This window comes from Prosopis cineraria, unplaced genomic scaffold (assembly GCF_029017545.1).
Source record: "Prosopis cineraria cultivar Desert tree isolate PC_DT_omini unplaced genomic scaffold, ASM2901754v1 PC12, whole genome shotgun sequence".
NCBI lineage: Eukaryota > Viridiplantae > Streptophyta > Magnoliopsida > Fabales > Fabaceae > Prosopis > Prosopis cineraria.
In genome coordinates, this window is record NW_026555343.1 from 42709742 (window position 1) to 42735799 (window position 26058).

General features: G+C 33.0%; 2 protein-coding genes and 1 pseudogene across 2 annotated transcripts; all 3 read left to right on the forward strand.

Annotated features, from left to right (window-relative positions):
• Nucleotides 1-4188, forward strand: part of LOC129289379 (CMP-sialic acid transporter 1-like) — a 23737-nt pseudogene extending 19549 nt beyond the window's left edge.
• Nucleotides 4189-5159: 971 nt separating this feature from the next.
• On the forward strand, nt 5160-12646 carry LOC129288470 (tubulin gamma-1 chain). Its single transcript, XM_054925062.1, has 12 exons — nt 5160-5494; nt 6731-6931; nt 7480-7591; nt 9655-10055; nt 10374-10427; nt 10503-10607; nt 11051-11125; nt 11249-11293; nt 11468-11596; nt 11704-11808; nt 11888-11963; nt 12306-12646. Exons 1-11 carry the CDS (start codon nt 5366-5368, stop codon nt 11948-11950), a joined length of 1419 nt encoding a protein of 472 aa, XP_054781037.1. The 5' UTR covers nt 5160-5365; the 3' UTR covers nt 11951-11963; nt 12306-12646.
• A 1725-nt stretch (nt 12647-14371) lies between these two features.
• LOC129289428 (putative anthocyanidin reductase) lies at nt 14372-16919 on the forward strand. The gene is made up of 5 exons (XM_054926200.1): nt 14372-14592; nt 14702-14868; nt 15156-15377; nt 15473-15861; nt 16693-16919. Exons 1-5 carry the CDS (start codon nt 14475-14477, stop codon nt 16826-16828), a joined length of 1032 nt encoding a protein of 343 aa, XP_054782175.1. The 5' UTR covers nt 14372-14474; the 3' UTR covers nt 16829-16919.
• The last annotated feature ends 9139 nt before the right edge of the window (nt 16920-26058 follow it).

A 26058-nucleotide genomic window follows, 5' to 3' on the forward strand; every position in this document is an offset into this window, starting at 1 on the left:
TCACATAGACGCACTTGCTCTTTTGAATATTAGGTTTAAAATTTTCGTCCCATTATGGAGTATTCTTAACATGGGAGCTCTACTGTTTTTTGTTGACGTAGGTCAGGGGGGGTGGGGAAGCTTCATGTGACTCCTTTTTTATCAGCACCAATTCAAGGATACATGTTAGGAGTTCTATCTGCTTGTTCTCTCTGCATTGGCTGGTTTTTTATACCGAATTCTTGATGAAGAAAAAACAATGACAGCTTATACTGGCAGAAATGTACAGTTGTACACGTAGGTATTCTTCCTTGCATTTTTCACTTCAAATGTTTACATACTCACACATGCAAGTGCTTTTATCAGCTTCTAATCTATCTTTCAAACTTTTGACTTTTTTTTTTTTAATTTTTATCTCCTCCATGTTGTCTCTCTTCAGTCCCTTCACCCACAAGTATAAACTTTGTTTTCAGATTTCCACTTCAATAGCAATAAATATTACATTTTAAAATGGGAAAAAATTTAAAAAGTATTGGGGGCTTTAAGGCAATGTTTGGCATGCAGAGAAGTTTTTTCTAGAAATGAAATGGGAAAGTGCATTATCTTTTATACTTTCCCATTTCCTTTATAGAATTTTCCCGTGCACCAACCATTGTCTAACTTTTGTGTTTCTGGTAGAAATCTTATTTATATGCTTGTTATGGCTAGTTACTTGGGTTTATTGCTTTGTAGATTATGCTTATATTTGATTCCTAGAATTATGTTGCACACCTTATAGATATGACAATGGGATTGGAGCCATGATGTGGGATGCAGCTATAAATTAAGGTGATCATTGAAAATGAACACCCTTTTGGTGAAGCAGGGTGAAGGTTTAAATTTACCAAATAGAGGGGAACAGATCTTCGGGTTTGTTTTAGTTTTAAATTTTAAAGAGTTGGGTGAGATTTCTAATGGCATAGTTTTCTACTACGCCCATCAGGATAAAATGGCAGTTAACATGGGTTTTTGTTAAATCACTTAGGATTGTCCTTTAAAACATGATAATTCTATTTTAATTTAATTAAATTACCAATTAGATGTGACCAGAGTTTTTTTCTTCCAGGTTTGGTGCAATTTTAATATGGCTAGGCTTCTTTTGGATGATTTCAGAGGTGGGTTTGAAAAGGGACCGTGGTGGCAACGTATTTTCAATGGGTACACTAGGACTAACTGGATGGTAGTATTGAACCTAGGGTCTACTGGTCTTTTGGTTTCATGGTTAATGAAATATGCTGATAATATTGTAAAGGTACCTCTTCTTTGGCTCTCTTAAGTCTCCCCCATTTTTTGTCGGTTAAAGTCCATTTTTGCTATTAAAGTATTTATAGAGGAGTACCTAGTGACCTAAAGTCCATATCGTAGCAATATTGCCCTTTAAGTAATTAAAATGGAGCAATTTTGCCCTTGACGTTAGATCTTCATAAACTTCTGTTAGTCATATTAGTGGGACCCACTTTCTGAAACACGTGGCAATGACTTGGCTTGATAAATGCTGAGGTGGTCAATAAGATAGCTCAGCATCATGAGCTTGAGATGCTGCATCAAAGCACCAGTGCACTAGGGAGCACCTTTTCTCTGGTTAAATTCTTGACAGTTCATATATCCAAGCCCTCCTCCCTGTCAGACGCCAATAACAGAAACTTAATCTATCATCATTGGAAGTTTCATAAGGATTTGCAGTGGTGGAAGATGACTGTCCTATTGGTACTGAAATTTCTTCGACATACTTAAATTAAACCCATCTAATTAAGAAGGTGCATGCCATTGTGGCTATAGCCTAAGAGAGAATAGCTCTTCAAAATCTTCAAACCAAGAGCAACCTTAGCATTAGCGACTTGGCACCTCCTTTTCATTGGAAAGTTTTCAGTCCCTACCCATGAAACTCCAGATCCATCAACAGCTTCTGGGTTTGCTTGAGAACTAGCTGATTTCGATGAACTTGGGGCTCCCTTCAAGATTTCAAGCCTCGAATTAGCAAGAATCATCGATTTCCAGAACATCCTCTACTTCCATTAATGGCGGCTTACTGGGAAATCAGAAATTGATTGTTTTCATCCTTTTTGATGGCAATGGGGTGTAAGCTTTCGATTACTTGTGGATTTCTTTGGGATGTTCATGACTGGTTTTTCAATCTTTTTTCTAGGTTTAAGAAGTCTTGAGCTGTTGGAATTTTTTGGATTTATGGTTTTGTAATTTTGCTTCTAGTGTATATAATATAATAGATTTTGTGAATTTGGATTTTTCTAAAGGCAATGGTGCCGATAGAGAGGAGGTTTGGTCTAAAGGGATAGGGATCGAAGTTGGGAATTGATGGAACTTGTTGCTACATTCATATGCAGAGGAGAGAGGAATATGGAAGAAGAGAATATGCAGAGGGGAGAGGAAGATGGAAGAAAGAGATAAGGGATTGAATTAGATACATTTGGCATGACATGTTGGCAAAAATTAGTCAAATGATAGTCAACGTTATTCAAGTTAACCTAGGGACAAAATTGATATGTTTTTAATTACTTGAAGGGCAATATGCTACAGCAAGGACTTTAAGTCACTGGATGCTTCTCCCCAAATGCTTTAAGGGCAAAAATGGACTTTAACCAACCTTTTTTTGTACCCAGTTTGGTGTACTGTGTACATGATTCATTTAATTATCTGGATTTTTCATCTTTCGCAAGTTGTTTTATTTCGTTGCAAGAAAATAAGTAATTGTAATGGTGCACAAATTGAGTATTGAGGAATCAGTGCATATGATGTCTTTCTCTATTTTATTTTTACTCCCTTAATTGTTAGTTGATTGCTTTCTTAAGGTTTATTCCACATCTATGGCAATGCTTCTGACAATGATACTATCAATATTCCTCTTCAATTTCAAGCCTACATTGCAGGTAAATTTTCACCTTTTCTTTGTTTAGGAGTGTTTAATGCTCTCTCCTCTTGGCCGTGCTTTTAGCTCAGATCAAATTTCCACAGAACAATTGGAGTTTTGTTTAGCAGAATGAGCAAACCTATTTTGCTGTTGCTCTAGTTTTGAGCTTGTCGATCTTGAAAGTTAAGGGAAAAATTTAAGCAAGGACAATGTGGCAGTTTCCTCACACTTAAAGACCAGACAACAATAAAATTGGTTATCCACTTCAGATTTTAAAATGAATAATTAAACTGTGGTTATTTGGTCATCAAGTGTAAAGACTTGATTCTGGATCTCTATTTATAATTCTCCACAATTTTGTGGAATGCTTGTCTCAAATACTCTTATTGAAAAGTTAATTTTATTCTCATTATCATTGATGTGCAAATATCTTTGTAAATGCTCTTGTTTTCTACTTCTTCCCTTAGGCTCCAGTTGCATTTGAATATCATGCTATAACTGGATAGTGATTTACTTTTTCTTTCTCTTTGCAGCTTTTCTTGGGCATTATTATTTGTATGATGTCTTTGCACATGTATTTTGCCCCACCAAATATGCTCGTAGATATGCCATTAGCAGTAAAGTCAGATGAAGAAGAGAATCTTATTGAAGTCACTGTTGAACAAAGATCACATTCATGATGTCAAGTCTCCGTTGACGATCAAGATACGTTGCAATTCTGTTGGTAAGCCAACATTTGCATGAATTCAAAGGGTTTTTTTTTTTTTTTTGGGTTAAAAAAAAGATATTCGTTGCTTGTTCCTTGATACGTCCAGATCTTTTTGTTTCTATTTACCAGATGACAGGTCGCATTGCTTGTTCAAGGAGACAATTTCGTGGCACCATCTCATCTGATTCTTTTCCTAGTTTCTTAATTGTTGATCTTGATAACGAATTTTGTAGGAAGCCTTGTGTAATATGGACAAATAGTTTTGGCAACCGTCCACACACGTCGTAATATTTCCTGTTGGCTTGGCAGGGATTTTCATAATCAATTCTTATCAAGGTTCTCCGAAGAGGCCTGCTTAAATTCAATCACTAGTATTTTGTAGCATTGTTCCACTGTATGCAACCATTCAATGATGTCCTGGTGCTTGGGCATCATCGGTGGAATAAATTGAACTTCTATACGGTTAATTTGGACGCCCAATCTATAGCTTCTGCTTCAACATTTGGGCACAGATTGTGGTGTAGATGGAAATGGAATCTTACTATGTGGCATGTGAATTCAAGCCTCCATGTATGATCTATATTTCTTTCTGACTGTTTCTTGTGCACAACTCCCAGTAATTATGCACCTATGTTTTCTCTTGCTGGGAATTAGTATATTATGATTTTTATGCAATCGCTTTCTATTGGCAGCTACACAATTGATTTTCTAAACAAAGCCTTTGCTGGTAAAGTGGTCTGCTGAAAAATTCAGGGTCATCATTGATATGTGACGAAGTTAAAAGCAATCGAATGCAAGATCTTAAAATTTTTAGGGAGAATGGCAGAGAGGGCTTTGAGAAGAGTTGGGGTAAAAAGTAATGAGGGTCTTGAACAACCAAAAGTTTATCTATGAATAACTGTTGTTTAGGGTTTTTATTATTTTTTGTCCTCTGGGAGCCCTCATTATTATTCCCCTGAGTTTTTATATGAAATTTTTCCTAAAGTTTTTGTTTTTGTTTACTATGAAATCAATTTCATGTAATTAAACTAATTTCTATAATCACTAAAAAAATTATCAATTATCACTTTTATAATTGCATGCTCAGTTCCCTCGTGTTATGGAAGGCATTGTTTGGAACATAATAGAACGCAATGCATGGGAAAAAACATATACATACATACATACGTATACATATACATATATAATATTGTGATGAAATCTTACAAAATACGAAAAGAAGTCAATCTCCACAAACGATATGAGTAGAAATTAGTAAAATATGTTAGTGGACAAAAAAAAAGAATTATTTTAAAGTTTCATGTAACACTATTAATTATTTCCTGATTTATTGACAATTAAATTTAGAAAAATGATAATATAAAAAAATGTATTGTCATTCTTTTAAACTTAATTGTTAATAAATTTAAAAATAATTAATTGTGTTGAATAGAATTTAAACGCAATTAAAAAAAAAAGTGTCGAAGACCATCCCATGATGTTTGTACCCCCAAAAAAAAAAAAAGTTGCCTAAAAAAGCACACTGTAATGCTACCGGAGGTGACACTTCCCACCTGTTCTCATTAATTTTCCCTCTCATTCTCACCCTCAGTATCTCTCTCACTCTCACTGTCGCTACCATCTGTGAGTCATTCCTATTCTTTTTAAACAAAAAAAAAAAAAATTAAAAGGCACTCCCCGCCACGACAGAGCGAATTCGCTTGAATCCTCCTGCCGGATCTGAACCCTACTTTCCCGTGAAACAAACATAAACTTCACGAGAAAAAAAAAATATGCCGAGAGAAATCATCACGCTTCAGGTCGGACAATGTGGGAACCAGATCGGCATGGAGTTCTGGAAGCAGCTCTGCCTCGAGCACGGCATCAGCAAAGAAGGCATCCTCGAAGACTTCGCCACTCAGGTCCTTTTCTAGCCTTTCCTTTATGCCTTCTTGTGCTTGCTGTGTTGATGCATGCTGGTTAAAGATACATGGATGATTCAGTGCTCGGCACAGTTGATCTGAATGAAAATTAATATCACTATTTGGGCTATGAAGGTTTCTCATTGCTGACACTTTTTTACTTTGCTGGAGGACATTTGATGGAAGAGAAAGAAATGGACTTTACGGTAACTTAAAGAAAGATCAATAGATATCTTGGGAATGAGGGTAGTCACGAAATTCTTGTTGTTTGTTGTAAGATTATAATTCCTCATTCTTAATAATTGAATGAAATTATGGCACAAGTCGCTGAATCTATGCTACAACCACTCTTCAAGCCCAATAGACTTTCGTGTGAAGAGTGCATCAAAACATTTTATGCATCAAAACATTCAGTTGAAGTGGATTTTGTCCTATCAATGGATCCAATATCATAGTAAACTTGTAAAGCTATGAACAATATAGCCTTACGAGGTAGGTCATGACATGTGACTCATACCTTCCAGAAAGTGGGAATTTCAGTTCTGTATAAACTTTTTTCTCATGGAGTTGAGAGATTATATCAGGAAATTTGTCTAACTTTAAGTTGTTGCCAGTTCCAGCCACAGCATAAACTAGTCCTTTACAATTGGAATCAGACAAGCTCTTGCTTGCTGACTCCAATAAATGATGATAAATATTTCTTACTTATTACTTTTATGCTTGAAAAGTTGCCTTCTTTTCCCCCCAGTTTTTTGTTCCCCTATCACAAGGTTCATTTTATTTGTCCAACTTTGGGGAACACTTGTGGACTTTAGTCAAGTTTGTTATTTCTGAAGTGGCCTTTTGTTGTTATTATTCTGACCGAGCCACTGAGTCTGAGCCGGTGCTAAAGGTGAGGGAGTGAACATGAAAAGTGGGGAAGGGGGGATAATAAGATGTAGCTAGAATGAGGTCCAGGAGGGGTTTGCAAATGACATGGGGAAATGAGTAGAAAAGTGAGGATGGGAAAATGGAAATAGAGGGTGATTCAAGTTCTATCCGACCAACTAAAAGATTCTTACTTACAGTACTTATAAAGGTTTTTCAGTAAACAATCTGATAGTTGTGTTCGTTTTAGCTGTGGAGGGTATTGGCAAAAGATGCTGAGATTAGTGCATAACTGAAAGCAACAAGAATGCATTATTATCTGATTATAAAGGTTAAATCTATATTCTTATGTTGGTCAAAATGCTATAGGGAGGTGATCGGAAAGATGTTTTTTTCTATCAAGCTGATGATCAGCACTACATACCTCGAGCTCTGTTGATAGACTTGGAGCCAAGAGTTATCAATGGCATTCAGAACAGTGACTACCGAAATCTCTACAATCATGAAAACATTTTTGTATCAGATCATGGAGGAGGTGCAGGAAACAATTGGGCCAGTGGATATCATCAGGTTCATCATTAGATTGTCCCAACAAAATTAAATTTGCTGCAATAAAATCTACTTCTATCCCCAAAGTTTCCAGTAATTTGTTTGTATGATGCTCACCTTACTCATGTTATGACATGACTTGGAGAACTTTTTAACGCTTTTGTGTGCTGAGTTTCTACTGATTAGGTGTTTGGCACATCCATATAGAAAAAAAAATGTAAAATAGTTTCATATTTCTTCTATGGCATTTGGAATTTCTAGATATCTTACAGCAAATAATCAAATCAGAATATATATTTTGGTTCTATTACTGGAGCAGTTGCCCTGGACTGATTGATGACTATTTTAAATTTAATACTAACTCACCCAGTTTTGCAATGCCCTTATTCATAGTTTACAAACAAGTTCACAATTCATATTCCTGGAAGGTCACTCTAAGGAAAATGTTATTTACAATTTTAAAACTTGAGGAAGATCTTTCCCTATTTAGTAGTTATGAAAGGCCTCTATTTCATTTCATGAATGCAAAATTGTTTGTGTGGCCAATGTGTTTGTTACTTTCTGGCCAGGGAGAGAATGTTCAAGAAGACATAATGGACATGATTGACAGAGAGGCAGATGGCAGTGACAGTCTTGAGGGTTTTGTTCTGTGTCATTCAATTGCTGGAGGAACTGGTTCAGGTTTAGTTCTTCTCTGGCATCGTTACTTTTATTTTCATTTCTACATCTTCCCCTCTTTTTCTGAATGAGGAGTTTTGCATTTGGTGTATTCTAAGAAGTACAATATTGCTGAAAGATTCTTTTAATTTGCACCTAGATTTAGAGCTGGTAATGTAGGTTCAACCCGCCAACCCGCAAAAAAGTGTTGGGTTGGAGAAAACAGGTTCATTTAGATGCAGGGTGGGTTTGGCTCGCACCACATAACTTGAACCTTTTGCGAGTTAGCCTGCGTATTTCTTAAAAAAAAAATAGATAGAAAATAATAGATATACTTTTACACTTGGTATAAATTTTAAAACTTAAATATTAATTTGCTATTTTCTAGATCATTTTTTATTCACCTACTACATGGTTCTTAATTGTCATGCATCTGAATTATGTTTTCCGTCTATGAGTACTATTGTTTTCCGTCTTGAATTAATGTTCAGACTTGTTAATTACTAAAGCATTAGTTTGGCCCTTTTACCGAAAAAGAAAAAGCATTAGTTGGCCCTAAAAAACATTCAAGGCAACAGGCGTCATGTGTTAAGTGCCGAGATTTGGTGGTGTATCCGGTGTAACAACTCTCTGGCCTCTCATCCAAGTGAAATTATGACGATGATGCCTAGAATTTGAAATGGCATGAAATTAAAGAGATGGACATTTTCTAGTACTACTAAATTTTTTTAATTTTTTTATACATAGGAAATGTTTAATTTGTACTGTTACGTGGTCAAAAGTATCATTTTTTATTGTGCAGTTGTATAATGCAGAGAATGAATATGCAAAATAAATAGAAACAATTTCTTAATGCAATGCGATTCAGTATAGTTTAAAAAAAATAATATTAAGAGTTGAATTTATAATTTTTAAAATTAAAAAATTATAAAAAAATGTTTATTGGCAGGTTAGCTTGCCAACCCACAGTTTGCAGATATACAACCCTTCAGGGATGCGGGTTATAGCAACCCGCCCCACTAAGCCCGCAGCCCATGGGCTGACCCATATAATCAACTCTGCCTAGAGTATATCTGCGGCCTACTAACCAAAATTAAGTTGTTCTAACATTCTACAATGCAGACTTGCCCTGATGGCTTAGCACCTCTAACAAAAGTTTAGAGTGCTCTCTGTATGTAGTTGATTTGGATCTCTACCTAAAGTTTAGCCTCTCATCCAAGTGAAATTATGACGATGATGCCTAGAATTTGAAATGGCATGAAATTAAAGAGATGGACATTTTCTAGTACTACTAAATTTTTTTAATTTTTTTATACATAGGAAATGTTTAATTTGTACTGTTACGTGGTCAAAAGTATCATTTTTTATTGTGCAGTTGTATAGTGCAGAGAATGAATATGCAAAATAAATAGAAACAATTTCTTAATGCAATGCGATTCGGTATAGTTTAAAAAAAAATAATATTAAGAGTTGAATTTATAATTTTTAAAATTAAAAAATTATAAAAAAATGTTTTATTGGCAGGTTAGCTTGCCAACCCACAGTTTGCAGATATACAACCCTTCAGGGATGCGGGTTATAGCAACCCGCCCCACTAAGCCCGCAGCCCGTAGGCTGACCCATATTATCAACTCTGCCTAGAGTATATCTGCGGCCTACTAACCAAAATTAAGTTGTTCTAACATTCTACAATGCAGACTTGCCCTGATGGCTTAGCACCTCTAACAAAAGTTTAGAGTGCTCTCTGTATGTAGTTGATTTGGATCTCTACCTAGCATTGAATAAGATATGGAGAGGCTGGAAATTTGGGAATTTCTCAACTATTTCTTGCTTGCTTGGAAGAGAGAATACTGACACAGACATCAGAAACAATGCTAACATAGATATGGCAACATGACAAAATCTGAAGTGTCCATGTGAAATTTAAAACGTTGCTTTTTTTCAAATATCAGTGCCCACATGTTGGATGCATACACAACTCCTTTTTTTTAAGTGCCCACGTATCATAACCTTCTTGGATTCCGTTTGTTAGAAATAATATTGTTTATGCTCCCGGTACTTTTATTTATTCTGATAAAACCATACAGGTATGGGTTCATATTTGTTGGAGACTCTAAATGATCGCTACAGCAAGAAGCTGGTTCAGACATACAGTGTGTTTCCCAACCAAATGGAGACAAGTGATGTTGTGGTCCAACCATACAATTCACTCTTGACACTTAAGCGGCTCACACTTAATGCAGATTGTGTTGTTGTTCTTGATAACACTGCACTGAATAGAATTGCTGTAGAGCGCCTTCATCTGTCAAACCCAACTTTTACTCAAACAAATTCTTTAGTTTCTACTGTGATGTCTGCTAGTACAACCACTCTTCGGTATCCAGGATACATGAATAATGACTTGGTTGGTCTTCTTGCCTCTTTGATTCCAACACCAAGATGCCATTTTCTAATGACAGGATATACACCTTTGACAGTGGAACGCCAGGTGAGATCAATATGTTTTGTTTGCATTTGATATAATGTTTTAGAGCACGATTTTTGGAGCATTAAATGTTTCATTTGAGACTAATTCATGGAGAGTTTTGTTGCATTATTGTCAAAAACAATGAGCTGGAATGAGTCTATATTGAAATTACTAATCAATCTCTTTTTCTATGTCTTCTGCTGCTTCTCTTTTTCTCTTCTGTAATTTTATCGGTCATTGTTTATATGTATATGTGTGGTGTTGCAAGCCTACTAAGTAGTGATTCCTCATATTATTCTTCTGAAGAAATATTTGAAATCTTTGATGATATCCTTGCAGGCTAATGTAATTCGTAAGACCACAGTGCTTGATGTTATGAGAAGACTTCTGCAGGTATTATGACTGCTTAAACATTTAAACTTCCATTTGAATGGCTTTTTACTCTGCTTATATCAATGATCCTGGCAGGCAAAGAATATTATGGTCTCTTCATATGCTCGTACAAAAGATGCTAGCCAAGCAAAATATATATCAATTCTCAATATCATTCAAGGAGAGGTCGATCCAACTCAGGTAATGTTAATTTTGCCTCTTTTGTTTTTGTTTGAAACCTGTGTTCTAAAAGCCGCAGGAACTCATGTCACCTGCCTGCCATTTTTAATATAAACTGAAAAATAGATGTTATAAGCCACTAAATTGAATTCCTGATCTGGATTCTTATGTAATCTTTGATATTGTAATTCAATTGATTAACATCATGTCAAATTTTTACTGAGGATTTCTTGTCTTTTCATAGATAATTAACCCTTTCAAATTTATGCTTTGTGTAGCTTAGTTCTCCGGGTATAATGCTTTTTTCTTTTGTATTATTAAATTCTACGGTCTTCTATGAATAGGTTTTTTTTTTTTTGGGTAGTTATTCTGCAGCTCTCTATGAAATGTTTGATTTATTTTTATCATGTTTCTGGTTAGCAAAATTTTGATTTGTGCTATATCATGTTTTCCTTTGGATTCAGGTTCACGAAAGTTTGCAGAGGATACGTGAAAGAAAGCTTGTTAACTTTATTGAGTGGGGTCCTGCAAGTATTCAGGTCTCACTTCTGTGGCAGAGCAACTGAAAGTAGTAGCAATTACATAATCTTGTCTCCTTTAAATGGGTATTCATGGCATAAATTGATCTTATTTCCTCCTTTCCCATTTTGTACTTGTGGCAGGTTGCCCTTTCTAGAAAATCACCCTATGTTCAAACTGCACACAGGGTAAAACTATTGTCCTTCCAGCATTCTTCATTTTTGTCAGTTTCATGTTTTTTATTGCTGGTGTCATGTTCGATGCTGGTTCATGCTTCTCTTAGAAATAACCATTATTCCTGAGGAAGATAGTCAACAAATTGAGAATAAATATAACTGTATGACCTGTACTGTATCTGGTAGGTTAGCGGGCTTATGCTGGCAAGCCATACAAGCATCCGGCACCTTTTTAGCAAGTGTTTGAGCCAATATGAGAAGTTGAGAAAGAAACAAGCATTTCTTGACAACTACAGAAAGTTCCCTATCTTTGCTGTAAGTGGGCCAACTACATGACAACAACCTGATATTCTTATCAACAAATGTTGAAAACTTCCTCGATATCGTCTGATGTTATTTTCACCAAAAATAAAAATGGGCAGGATAATGACCTGTCAGAATTTGATGAATCAAGGGACGTAATTGAGAGTTTGGTTGATGAATATAAGGCCTGTGAATCCCCGGATTATATCAAATGGGGAATGGAGGTAGGTGCTATTTTCATTCAACCTGTTCATTTTAGTCATCTAGCATGCTTTTAATTTGTTTCCCCTACAACTTATATAGGACCCAAACAATATGCTAACCGGAGAAGGCAATGCTTCAGGAGCACTAGATCCAAATCAGTAGCGTAAGATGCCAGGCAAGCTATGATACAACAGGCTATAATTTTTTTTTTTTTTTCAAATTACCTGGCTTTCATTTCTCTCTCTTACTAGCAGAAAGAATTGAGTGTGAAAAGACCAGGGAATTTTAGCTGTAATTGCTTGCTGAATTTTGGTTCGCTTGGTTTTGAGTGTGCAAGTGTTTTTGTGTTCTTTGTTGGCCTGTGAACCAAGCATTGAAGTTAGAGCGCTGGAATTATACTAGCCACTCCGCGCAAATGTTTTATTTCATTTTTTAATTTCCGCATCCTCCCGGATCAAATCAAAGCCTAAATTATCTTTTGGAATGCTAAGTGATCGGTTTGAATCATTTATTGCAGGCATAAGGAATCAAATGAAGAGAATTATGTCGAGATTTGGAAGGTTTTTTTTTTCGAGCTTTTGTATCAGATGGTTTGCTGCGTGATACCCATGGTTTGTAACCATTTGGACATCCGCACAACCAAGACTGAGGACACAATCTCACTGTATTTACCCTTCAAGAGTGCTAAGGTTTGATTGATTGCTAGAATGTAGAGAATTGGGGAATCCAATTTAATCATTTGGATTATTCTACTTCTGCTTCCAAGTGAATATTAGGTTGTTCGAATTAAGTATAAGAATATATTAACTTCTTTTCCCATGTGGAGTGGTGTAATACATCCTCTGGTGTATATTTTAACTTGTACGACTCCCATTAATTGGCATTTGTTTCCACATGCAATAGGCAATTGCTTCACCATAATCGGTTGTGTTATGGGCCCAGTGTATGATTAGAATTTAGGAAATACTCTCTCTCAGATATGAGAATTAGTTTATTAACTCACATAAATTAACAAAGTTTAGTTAATTATTTATTAAAAAATGCACATCGTTTTCCTAAAATACCCTCTTTTAATCATATGCAAAATTTAACTTTACAATATAAGAATCTAATTATAAGGGTAGTTTAAAAAGATGATAATAAGTAAGGGAGGTAAAGTAGGTTTACGACTTGCATTTAGGGTCTAAATAAAATTTTCAATAAGTTCTTACATTTAGGATTGAAGGAAGTAATTCTTTTGAGATTGACTGAGCTGGATTTGTTTATATATGGTAGTTTTAAAGTTGTCGTTTTGTTTAATATAGAAATAGTGCTTTAATTCTGTCAAAGGTGGACAATCTATCGGAAGAGATAAGAGAGAAGCGAGAAAACTATGGGGTATTTGTTTATATATGGTAGTTTTAAAGTTGTCGTTTTGTTTAATATAGAAATAGTGCTTTAATTCTGTCAAAGGTGGACAATCTATCGGAAGAGATAAGAGAGAAGCGAGAAAACTATGGGGTTTGTTCTGCGAGCGAGGTTTCTAGAAAGCATGAATCAGGACAGTTCATAATCAGGTCTTGAACTGAATTACAGTTTATCGCCACAATAAAGAAGGGAAGGAATCAATGGGGTACCGTAAACAGGGGGGATAATATGAGTTGAGCCACCTCCTGGCTTTATCAACTGCTACATCTAATTAGCTGAGATAGTTATAAATTCATAAAAAATAAATTACAAAATTTAATTTGAATGAAATATTTTCAAGTAGGCTACATGGATTCAAATTCTATCATTGTGCTTTCGTTTGCAGTATTGTCTTAAGTGGTATGTGAATTATTTTTAAAGTTATTTAAAATGATCTATATATCAACATTCAAATCCTCTTCAACAGTTTTTAAATTGAGTTAGTAGGTTGTTAAATTGTTGACAAATCTTAATTTTATTTTTTCTTGTATTATCTTGGTTATTATGTCTTACTTCAATAAACTCAAAATTTCTCAGCTAGCAAAAAAGAAAAAAAGGTTAACTTGCTAACAATTTAATTTTACTTTCTAAACTTCTACATGTTAATTATATTTTCATATTTAATTATGTAATGCTAATAATTAATAATAAATAAAACTTTTAACATTACGAAAAATTTATAATTTTTAAAATTAAAAAATGCATATAAAAATATTTTTTTAACTCACCAACTCACTGTGGGTTGGTATATTGATGGAAATACAACTCGCACAAAATGCGGGTTATATCAAACCCGCCCTGTCAAGCTGATAACCCGTTGTGGGACTCTTAGGTCACAAGTTGATTTATATTACCAGCTATATTACCAACTCTAATTATAAAACTGGTTGTCACTCACTCACACTGCATTACTGCAAAGATAAAAGGAAACATGTTATTAAATATTGTTTTAGAATTCTAAAAGGGCAAATAAAATTCACATGGGAAAAGAAATTAATATTACACCACTCCACAGTAGCCATGAGGTGTAATACATCCTTTTCGAATTCAGTGGCCAAATAATATTCACAGGAACGGACTGGCTTATCTACCTTATCATTCGAAACTATTCTCGTACATTTCGTTATCCGTCCTGGGGTATATCTTGGCCCAAAAAAGAAAAGAAAGTCGTGGGGTATATCGAACACAAAAGTGATAAGATTGAGGCTCCGCCACTCATTAAGTTTCAGGGAGAGAATCAATGGAGAAGGAAGAATTGAAGGTTTGTGTTACTGGGGGTTCTGGTTACATCGCGGCTTCCCTCATCAAAAAGCTTCTTCTCCAGGGTTACACTGTCCATGCCACTCTCAGAAACTTGAGTATATATATGCATATATCTTTGTGTTCTCTTTCATCTAAATTACAAAGTTGGTTATTAAGTTACTCTCCGCATGGCATGACTGGGTAATTACATACATGTGTGTGCAGAAGACGAATCCAAAGTAGGGTTTCTGAGAAGGCTGCCACATGCAGAGGCGAGGCTTGTGTTGTTCGAAGCAGATGTTTATGAGCCCCTCGCATTTCAGGCTCCCATTCATGGCTGTCACTTCGTCTTCCACGTCGCCACCGCCTTCCAACACCACCAACCCTCTCAGGTTTCTCTTTCTTTTTCATATTCCTGTTCTTAATATATCAGTATTAATCAACAAATTGAAATTATGAACAAGGCCTAAAATAGCCTTAAAATTAAAATGATGGAAGTATAGGATACATTGGTGATGTGAAAATTTCATGTACCATGTATATTTATTATATTGATGCTTTTTAATGACTTTGAAATGGAAACAATCAAGTGTGTAGCAATATTAAACGCTAGACATCTGTCTCCAAAAAGCAAAGTTAACAAAGAATGAATGAAATGAGACTTGATGTATGGAAGCAGTACAAGAGCCTGACGGAAGCAACAGTAGAAGCAGCGAAAGAGATAGCGAAGTGTTGTATCAAAGCGAAAACCGTGAGGAGACTGATATACACATCCTCAGTACTTGCTGCATCTCCACTCGGAGATGATGGTGCCACCTCTCTGAAGGATTTCATAGACGAATCTTGCTGGACCCCTCTTCATCATCTCCCAAACTTCCCATACATCAATGACTATCTCAAGGTATAGATGTGTACTTGTGTGTTCCAATATCCATTAATTCATATATGCTCGTTGTCTCGTCTTGCGCATGTCATGCATATTATCCCTTTACGCAGAACTACGTAGAATCAAAGACTGAGAGTGAGAGAGAGATTCTGAGGTACAACGAGAGGAAGGAAGATGGTGGATTGTTGGAGGTGGTGAGTCTGGCTTGCGGGCTGGTGGGAGGGGATTCAGTTCTGAATGCTTCAGTGTCTGGGAGTGCGATGGTGATTATTAGTCAGCTTAAGGACTCGGAAATGGAGTTTCATTCGATGAGGTTCATAGAGGAACTTCTGGGGAAGATCCCAATCGTGCACGTCCAAGATGTGTGCGATGCTCATATCTTTTGCTTACAGAAGCCCTCTTTCACTGGCAGATTCTTGGTTGCTTCCTCCTACGTTTCTTCTGCTGATATTGGCAATTACTATCTTCAGACCTATCCCGAGCTCCACGTCAAGCACAAGTGAGTTAATTTGATTCATCATTTAATTTGGGATTATATTAATTTCTTCTAAAAAAGAATAAAAGCAAGAGAATGTGGTGAAACTCAACTTTTATGATAAGTGCCTCATGTGGCACAATAACGAGGGTACTATTTGATCAAACGATTGTTAAAAATTTTATTAATATAATATTTAAAAGGTATCGAATCAACTTTTAGAGAGATTGTTCACGAGGGATATTTTGACCATGTGTATTGTTTTAAATTTTAAAAAAAAAATATATCTTAATAATTTTTAAATATTAATAAAATTTAATAGCTGTAATTTAGACACTGCAATGATTAGTTGGAGGGGAGGGGAGTTAAGGCACTGGGACTGGTTTATATGCTCATCCTTGAGATGAGATTTAAACTATTTAAATTTTAATTTGAATAGTTCATATTAATATATTATTATATATTATATTTATTAAATTTAATGGGTCTAATTTAATATTAAAATTTTTATAATTAATATATATAGATTATCTAGATTTATTTTGCATAATTTAGAATTATGTAGAGTGAATTTGAATAATTAATATATATCAATTGTAAAAGTTTTAATATTAAATTGAATCCTCTAAATTAAATATAAACCAGATTAAAAATAAAAATTTATTAAAATTATTTCATAATTTTTATAAATTTTTATTTTAATAAATATAATATATAATAATACTTTACAATTAAATCATTCAAATTTTTAATATGAATAATTTAGATTTCATCTTAAGGATGGACTGGGAAACTCAATCCTTAAAGCCCTTAAGGCACTCACAGTGAACGCACAATGTGATTGACTGATTTCAGATATTTGGAAGGGCCGAGAAGGGACATCAAGTGGGGCTCCACAAAGCTCGCGGACGAAGGGTTTGCCTGCAAGTATGACACCAAGGCCATCTTAGACGATTGTGTGAGGTGTGCCAGGAGGGTCGGCGATCTCTAGGGAAAAGACTTGTGTGCCAAATATCATGGCAAAAAACTTTAATGATTGTGAAGAACTGCTGTGCTTTATATGCGATGGATCATTGGAAGTGTGTTGAAATGTCACAAAGTGAAAAAATTCCATATACTTAATGTCTTATCAAGGCTATATAAGTTAAGATGCAACGCGGAACCCACTCATTACAGCCCACATACAGAAAGTGCAATGCCTTTGGATTCCCTCGAGACTACTGTTGGTGCAGTTTGTGGGGAAGGTTCCTGTGGTGCGCATTCATGGTGTGTGCTGTAAGAGAATCCCACCATTAATAACGGCAGATTCTGCTGTGCTAGTTCCTCAAATTTAATCATCTCATCAGTTCAACACACATTGCTAGCTCCCCATCATTTTCTGCTCTCCACTGTTCATCCTCCACTCATGCCAACTAATTACTTCGCTACTTATATAAACCTGGAGATTTAGGGTAAGAAGCAGTGGGTTAATTCTAATGCCATTTCAAACTTTTTATTCAATCCTTAGGTAATTTAATTAACCACTTTCCACTTAACTGCTATACAATATCTCAAATTATTTGGGATTTTTAGTGATAAAATTGACTCTATTTAGTTTAATGGAAGACGGTGAAAAGTATCATAGATGTTGAGAGAATAGATGGGCTGGATAACACTAGAAAAATATATTATTCGACACTACAAACGAAAAAGTTGGGCGACATGGACACCATCTGCATATATATAGCCCAGAGATAAAAGAGACCTTCAACAACAACCAAGTAAAAAACGAAAGAAATAAAGAAAACAGAACCAAAGAAAATTAAAAGGCCTCAAATGCAATCGGCCCAAGAATACAAAAACCCAAAATCTAATATAAAGACAACAATACACAAGCAGCCCATTATTCTATATTTCCCACACTCTCCCTCAAGCTAGGGGGAACAAAAATTTTAAGGTTCCAAGCTTGTTCAGAAATTTTTCATGAAGAGCTTTTCCTAAAGCCTTGGTGAGGATCTCAACTTGCTGCTCTTTTAAGGAAACATAATATAATGAAATTAATCTTTTTTGTAATTCTTCTCACATGAAATAGTAATTTATCTCAATGTGCTTCGCGTGCTCATGGAAGACCAAATTAGAGGCTATTTGTATGGCAGCCTTATTATCACACATCATTGTAACTGAAGTAATGTTAGACAGTCCTAGATCCTCAAACAACCCTTTCAACTACACAATTTCGAATACAACACTACCTGAAGCCCTATATACTCAGCATCAATCATGGATTTTGAAACAGTGATTTACTTTTAAGATTTCAAGGCAATGGGTGCGTCTCCCATTTTTATGAGGTATACTATGACTGAATGCTTTGTTTCGGCACATGATGCCCAACCAGAGTTGCAATAACTCATCACCTCAGTATCACCTTTGGAAGGAAAGAACCCCTCTTCCAGGATCTTTGTTGATGTATTTGACCATGTTCATTGTAGCTGTTGGATGGGATTTCCTAGACAGCTCACAAATTGACTGAGGACCTGCATAGCATAAGATATATCTAGGCGAGTAATTGTCAAATAAAGCAACTTACCTCTTAATCTTCTGTACCGATTAGGATTTTTAAGTTCATCATCCTTCCTTCCCTCCCTTTCTTTTCTCACTGTACAGCTTTAAACTAGAAGTCATAGGAACACTTCTAGGTTCAATAGCCCTTAAACCTACGCTGGCAATTAAGTCTAAAGCTTATTTTCTCTAATTCAAAACAAGACCTTCATATGACCTAGCCATTTCAATCCCCAGAAAATACCATATGTTCCTAAACCTTTAATTTTAAAATTATTTCGCAAATATTTCTTTATGTCATTGATAAAAAAAATTCAGAATGACCAGTAATAACCAAATCATTAACGTAAGCAAGAACAATTGCAAGCTCATTTCCAGATTTCTTTGTAAATAATGAATGGTTATACTTACTTTGGATGAAACCACCTTCACTCAAAACACTAGACAGCTTGATATTCCACTATCTAGCAACTTGCTTCATTCCATAAAGTGATTTGAGAAGCTTATATACCTTGTTTGTCTCCTCCTGTTCACCAAAATCTTATGGAATTTTCATGTATACTTCTTTATATAAGTCACCTTGCAAGAATACGTTATCTACATCCATTTGAAATATTTTCTAGTTTTTCTTAATAGCTAACGCCAATACAGATCTAACAATTGTTATTTTAACCATAAGAGAGAAAGTGTCAAAATAATCAACCCATTCAATTTGACTAAAACCCTTTGGTATAAGATATACCTTAAATTTATTTAAAGAACCATTAACATTATATTTTGCCTTATGGACACATTACAACCAATAGGTCTTTTTCCAGGTGGCAAATCAATAATTTCCCGGGTTTTATTCCTTTTTGGTGCCTTAAAATATTCTTCCGTAGCTTTGATACCATTTTGACAGAATAGATGGGCTGAGTAAACTGAATAACACTAGGAAAAAATTATTATTCAATGAAATTTGATGCTACAAAAGCATAAGTTAGGCTATACATACACCATCTATATATATAGTCCAGGGATAAAAGAAACCTGTAACAAAAACCAAGAAAAAAAAAACAAAAGAAACAGAGAAAAAAAATAAAAGGCCTAAAATACAATCAACCAAGAACACAAAAGCCCAAAATCTAACCTAAAGGCAACAACACACAATCAACCCATTACTCCATATACTTCTCATAGTAAAAAATAGAAAAAATTAATTTTTTAATTTTTTAACTTTTAATTTATTTATAACTCAATCTCTCAATTATGATTTGTCTATATATGACCTAGTCCTTCAACTTTTGACTCACTTATAATTCAATTCTTCAATTTTTGTTAATTTTTTATTTTATGTTAGCTTAGATCTTACATCAAATAGCAAGAAGAGGGTATTTTTGAATTATACATGAGCATTTCTTTTTTCTCTATTATTTGATAGGGAAATTTTTTAAAAAATAAAAAATAAGGACCGACTTATAAGTGAATTAAAAGTTGAGAAATTGAGTCACAGTAAATTATGATTGATAGACCGAATCGTAGCGAGTCATAGTTAGAAAACTAAGTGACAAGTAAGTTAAAAGTTAGAGAATTAAAAAATTAATTTTTTTAAAAAAAATATTACAATGGATAAGGGGGCAAAGGAGATATTGGACGATGGCACCAAATGTACAAGAACGTTTGGTATCTCAACCGAATGAGAGTTTTGGTATTTTTTGGGTTGCTGATAAATCATATATTTTATCTCATTTTTTCATGAATTTCAATGATAATTTTGTATTAATCTGAGTTTATTAGATATTATTTGAATTATTGCCTAATTTTTTAAGAATAATTTATTTTTAAATTAATTATAAAAATTTTGAGCTTAAATTGTGAATATTTTATTTTCTTATTCTTAACATGATTTAATTTTTCAATCTTTAATTGAATTTAATTTAAATTATTACACATTATTTGAGTTTTTGGTCATTTTGTTGGAAAATTTTAATCGTTGAAAAAATTTATTTTGAAGTATTTCTTAAGACATAAGATTAATTTTAAACATAATATACACTATGGGTGTATTTGATTTTTCAGGATATAGGGATAAAATTAATAAAACTTGATGGTGAAGATTGAATCTTGATAATTAAAAGAGTATCCAAAGGTTATGAAGAGACAAAAAAAAATTATTAAGATTCATTAAGATAATAATGAGCATTTCCAATCAAAGAACATTATAAAACTTTTTTACTTTTTTTTATCTTTTTTTTCATCGACTCTTTTTGATTATATTTTTTTTTTAAACCCTCTACTCTCTCTCTTAACGACTGGATTATTGTTCCCAATCCTCTCTTCCTCTCACCAATCAACACCTCCAACCGCCAGGGAAATTTTAGAAGCTCTCTCGTTTTTTTTTTTTTTTTTTCGGGCGTCCGTCATCATTCATCTCCTTGATCTTCATGAACTACCATCACCCACAGACTTACTCTTCCTCTCTCCATTCTATTATTTTATTGTGCCACCTCACCTCTCCAATCTCTCACCCACGAATTTAATCATTTCCCATTCCTCTCACGCACAACTCACCTCTCCAATCTCCCACCCCTTTCCACGCTACCTCGCCATCATGTATTTATTGCATCACTTTTCTTCCCATGGTCGCGACTCATTTGGAGTTCGGAGGAAGAGCATCATTCATGAAAGTTTAAGCTACCTTGAAGGACAATTTGAAATAAACATAGAAAAAGTTAGAGTCTAGAATTTACATATGAAGATCATAGAGGAATAATTTAATTTTTTATTTATCTTTTTAATTCAAGAGTTTATGATTATTTAGTTTTAAATAATTTTAAGTTGTAATACTTGAGTATAATCTAGTTTTAAGTTGTAAATATTTTGAATATGGAATTGGATTAATATTTGGATTGATTTTATATTTAACAATTTTCTAAAATTTATGTTTATATATCCTTATTTTGCCAATTAAATTAAAGACTGATTTCTCATTGTTGATTTGATTATCATTGTGGTGTTTATTGCAATTTTGGGTTTACCTCTTGCTTGTTCAATTGAGTTAGTAATTTATCTAATTATTCAATTAGATAATTTAAAACATATTTTTCAGAATTATTTTAAATTAATTATCATTCATTTTAATGAATTTAATTTGTCTAATTTATAATTATAGCATTTGATTCACTGAGTTCTTTAGTGAATTTAGTGTTAGATTTTGTGCTTGTGGGTTCCCTTTGCTTTAATTGGATAATTAAATTTATTAATTTCACTCTCATATCATTTTCATTTGATCTAATTAATTGAATTAGGTTAGGAAAGTTAACTCTATGTGAAGTTAGTGTCCCATTTACCACATGTGAATCAAACTTTTCTTAATTAATCAAACTTTTTTTAATTTTTAGTTAACTAATCCTTTTTGTCATTTAATTAATTTTTTTAGTTTACATTTTATTTTTTTGACACAAATCTCCCCAATTACAATTTAGAATTCATGCATTACATAATAGATTTTAGGTGTTAGACATTATCATTAACATCCATTTAGGTAGTTTTAGTGGCATATGCATTTTTTCATTTACATTTTAATGTAAAAATCTCACATTTATTTTAAATTTTTTTGTTAATAATTAAATACTTAAAATCAACTTAAGATTTAATGTAAACGTCTAGCATTTAGTTTTAGATTTTTTTATTAGTAATTAAATACCTAGAATCAACTTAAGACTATCTTTAAATTGTTCTTTGAAAAGAATAATCTAGGATTGACCTATGCTATATTATATTAAGTTAATCTTAATTTAATTGAATACCGATGTAATTAAGACAATTATCAATCACTTTAAATCTATTGTTGTTGTTGTGTGTGATGATATATGTTACAATTGTTCAAAAAATAAAGGAGATAAACATAAATGCTTTCTAATATATCATTTTCTTTCGATCCATATGAAGTTTGATCATTTCTTTTCTTTATATTTACTTTCTAAATTCTAGTTCTAATTCTCCCACACACACACATATCTGATGCTTGTTTAACAATAACCGTCAAATATAAACTTGATATACTTGACGGTTTTTTGTAAACAAGCTTCAAGTAGATGATATTAAAAATATTTTTTTAAAAATATATATTTAATTTTTTTAAAAAAAATCATCAACTATGTCAAGTATTATATTTTAAAATTAAAATTTTGAACTAAATCATTCTTACTCTACTCACACTTAAACCTCTTCAGACACTTGTGAAAACATATTTTCAACCATCTAACCATGATTTTGCATTGTATCAATGTTGCGTTCATGATTATTGTGCTTATTTTCTTGTTGCAAAGTTTGTTCATGGGTTTGTCATCCCTCTCATGCCTTCCCTTTTTCGTTTTTAGTGTTCTCTTATCCCTTGAGGTTGGTTTTTTGATTTTTTTTCATCATCAATCCTTCTTTTGAGTTCAAAGATTATAGATTGTGATTTATTTAAGGCAAATAGTGGTTTTAAATTTGATTTTTGTTTGACTTGTGGCCATTCTTCATTAGTCTGGGTGTTTTTGATTTTGTTTTTAGGTGATTTTTGATGTTTTATGTTTGATTTTCTAAGTTAAACAAACTTCCTATTAAATTTTAGTTAATTTAAATATTTTCATTGTTGTTACATGAATTCCCTTACTCTGTTGGTGTTTCCTATTGCTATGTAGACTATGTTTGTGCTGTTGTTGCTAAGTATTCTTGAATGTAGTTAAAAATTTATTGTTTTCTTGTTGTGATTAACTCTATTGCTCCAAGTAACAAGCTAGATATGGTAGGATTTTTAATAAGTTGAATTTTTATCAATTATTTTTTTTTGTTATTTTAATTCCCCCCCCCCCACACACGCATATTGAATTTCTGACATTTATTTTTTACTTTATTCTTGGAGTTGTGGTGTTGTATTGCACTGTAACTAACAAGATATTGTTCTCCAGCTTGAGAGCATTGGACTTTTGCAAGAAATGGATCATAATTAAGGTATTTGTCAAATTGGTCAGGTTTTTAATCAAGAAATCGTGGCCTGTTATACCATTTCATTGACATGTGATTTTTTTTTATAGTGTCCACTTCAACTAAATCAGAGTAATGATCGTGGTTATTGCTTGATGAGATTTCTGAAAGATATCATCATCCATTCTCCTATCATGCTATCACATTACATAATAATATGTATATATATTAAATTTAATTACACTTAAATTATAAATTTTAACCAACTTTAGCTAAATAGCTATTAACTTGAATTTGTTATAACTCTTAGCATACAGTAGTTCAAAAACTTCTGTTGCGTTCAATATATACATATAGAAGAAGTCCTTGAAAAGACGTAGCTCAAGCCATATTTAACATGTGGATAGTGGCAGTGATTAAATCTAATAATTAATTTTGGTATGCACATTCATTTTTTTGGCCAATTTTTATGTCTTATGCCACTTAGTTTCAAAATTTTAATTTGAAAATTAGCTAAAATTATAGATTTTTTATGGTTTTGGGTTTATGATATGGGAATTTTAATGTATTTGAATAGTAATTTTAACATAAACAATGATTTGTTTGATTGCTGGCTAGCTAATATATATAGTTGATTTTTTTGTATTTACAAATTCAGGCAAGCATCACCTTAAAAAAAATACCATAATTACTTGATAATAACCGTCAAGTAAACAAATATTTAACAGTTATTATGTAATAACTGTCAAATATTTTTGACAAATTTTTTCAAACTTGGGCTGGTTTTTAATCATAAATATCATTAAATAATGTCTCCAATACTTCATGGTTTTTAATTATCAAGTAAGGAGCCTTAATATATGGTGCCCCCTTACTTGACAATTTAAAACTATCAAGTATTGGCTAAAATGATTGTCAAATAATAGAGTCTTTTATGATAGTGTCGATACAATGGTTCTAACTTAATTGTTATGGCACTTGAACCATGCAGCACATTACTTACAAGCTATGACTTAACATTAACAAAATGTCTATTGTTCATATCGATATAAGATTAGATGGAGCTTTATGTTGACCGTCGAAAACCTGATAAAATCCTATTCTTTTTATCAGCGCTTGTGTTCGACTATAAACATTAACAGAATTTTTCCCAATAGCACCAGGCATATTAAATGTAAAAAGCGATCACTGGATTCAGGGAAAAAAACATGTGACACTAGTGCTGCAATAATCATGCATCGTCGATTTTCTTTTCTAGTTCATCTCAAAATCTCAAAAAATGTCAAATTTTACTATCCAAGATTGAAGCAACGAAGATGAATGCAAAATAGTTAGTACACACACAGATTTAATAATATGGATTGGTTATGGTAGGAGTACATTATAATCTATATCATTCAATGAGGTATGGAACTCACTCAAAATGGAGGTACCATGTTACTATTTTCATTTTAAATTATAAGATAATTTAAGATAATATCACACACATCAATAAAATTTCATAATGATAACTTACAACTTATTTTTTCAAAACAAAAATATAAGCATTTAAAAATACTTTTCATTTAATATAACTTTAAATCTATAATCATTTTAATTCTCTTTCAACTCAGAGAATAATATTTAAAAAATATCATTAATAAAATTTTATTTCTATTAAACGGTCATGTATTTTGGAATAATAAAATATTTTTAATGTTGTCTTATATTTTAGGACAAATGAAGTATCCTATAATACTCTATTGATAATATTTATGAGTTACTTTTAATATAGTTTTTCAGAATTAAAAGAATATCAAAATTTATTAACTCTCTAAAATTTTAACAAGTTTTTAACTATATTCTTATTAAACATATATATATATATATATATTAATAATATATATTTTTCATGAACATTGAACAGGTTGAAAAGGAAAAACTTATAAAAAGTCAATAATATATCCAATAATTAAAACTAAAAGAAATCATTATCTCCTCCCTCATGAATGGGACCGGAAGGAATATCTTTGAAGGAGATTTTGAGCAATCTCCACCTTTTGTATGGGGGGGCCTACGTGTCCCAATACGTGGGACACGTAGGCCCCCCCATTATTGGGGTTCAAGACAAGTCGTATATTTGGTTCCCAAAAGAAAAAAAAAAAAAAAGAACAAGTCATATTTTCAAAATTTTGACCCCTTTTCCATTCATCAACAATATTTTCTAATCACCAACCACAATTTTTAACAAACTCTTATTTATTAGCATCACGCGTTATCGATAATTATTATATCATAACAAATAAAACAAAAAACAAGTGGTATGTGTTTTTCCTTTAGAGCAAGGTTGTGACAAAAAAAAACACTTGCAAAGGTAATTAGAATATTACAAAAGGTAAAATACTCTTTTACCTGGTCGAAGAAATTTTTAAGAATCCTGCCCTTTATGTCCATGCAGTATGCTTGATAAATAAGGCAATAAGCTGATGATCAGCATACTTATTAGTTTTTTTTTTTAAATCATTAGACTGTTCAGTTTGGCATCTCCAATTGAGTAACCCATAGCGTGTGCGTGAGATGGTGCTTCACAATAAAATATTATGAGACTTTTATTTGTTAATTTTAGAAATATAGTCCAGTAAAAACTCTTATATTATAATGTCAGCTTCTATTGTAAGAAAATCGTTGTGTCTTTTGACTCATCGTACTTCAAATCTAAGAATCGCGGGTACGCATTAATGCAACAAACCGAAA

Bases quoted from the DNA above. Each gene is read 5' to 3' on its own strand.
- LOC129288470 (XM_054925062.1), top strand. From the start codon at position 5,366: ATGCCGAGAGAAATCATCACGCTTCAGGTCGGACAATGTGGGAACCAG. The intron at 6,932-7,479 runs GTTCATCATTAG...CTTTCTGGCCAG, and splicing joins GGGCCAGTGGATATCATCAG to GGAGAGAATGTTCAAGAAGA. The intron at 10,056-10,373 runs GTGAGATCAATA...ATATCCTTGCAG, and splicing joins CTTTGACAGTGGAACGCCAG to GCTAATGTAATTCGTAAGAC.
- LOC129289428 (XM_054926200.1), top strand. From the start codon at position 14,475: ATGGAGAAGGAAGAATTGAAGGTTTGTGTTACTGGGGGTTCTGGTTAC. The intron at 14,593-14,701 runs GTATATATATGC...ATGTGTGTGCAG, and splicing joins TGCCACTCTCAGAAACTTGA to AAGACGAATCCAAAGTAGGG. The intron at 14,869-15,155 runs GTTTCTCTTTCT...GTATGGAAGCAG, and splicing joins AACACCACCAACCCTCTCAG to TACAAGAGCCTGACGGAAGC.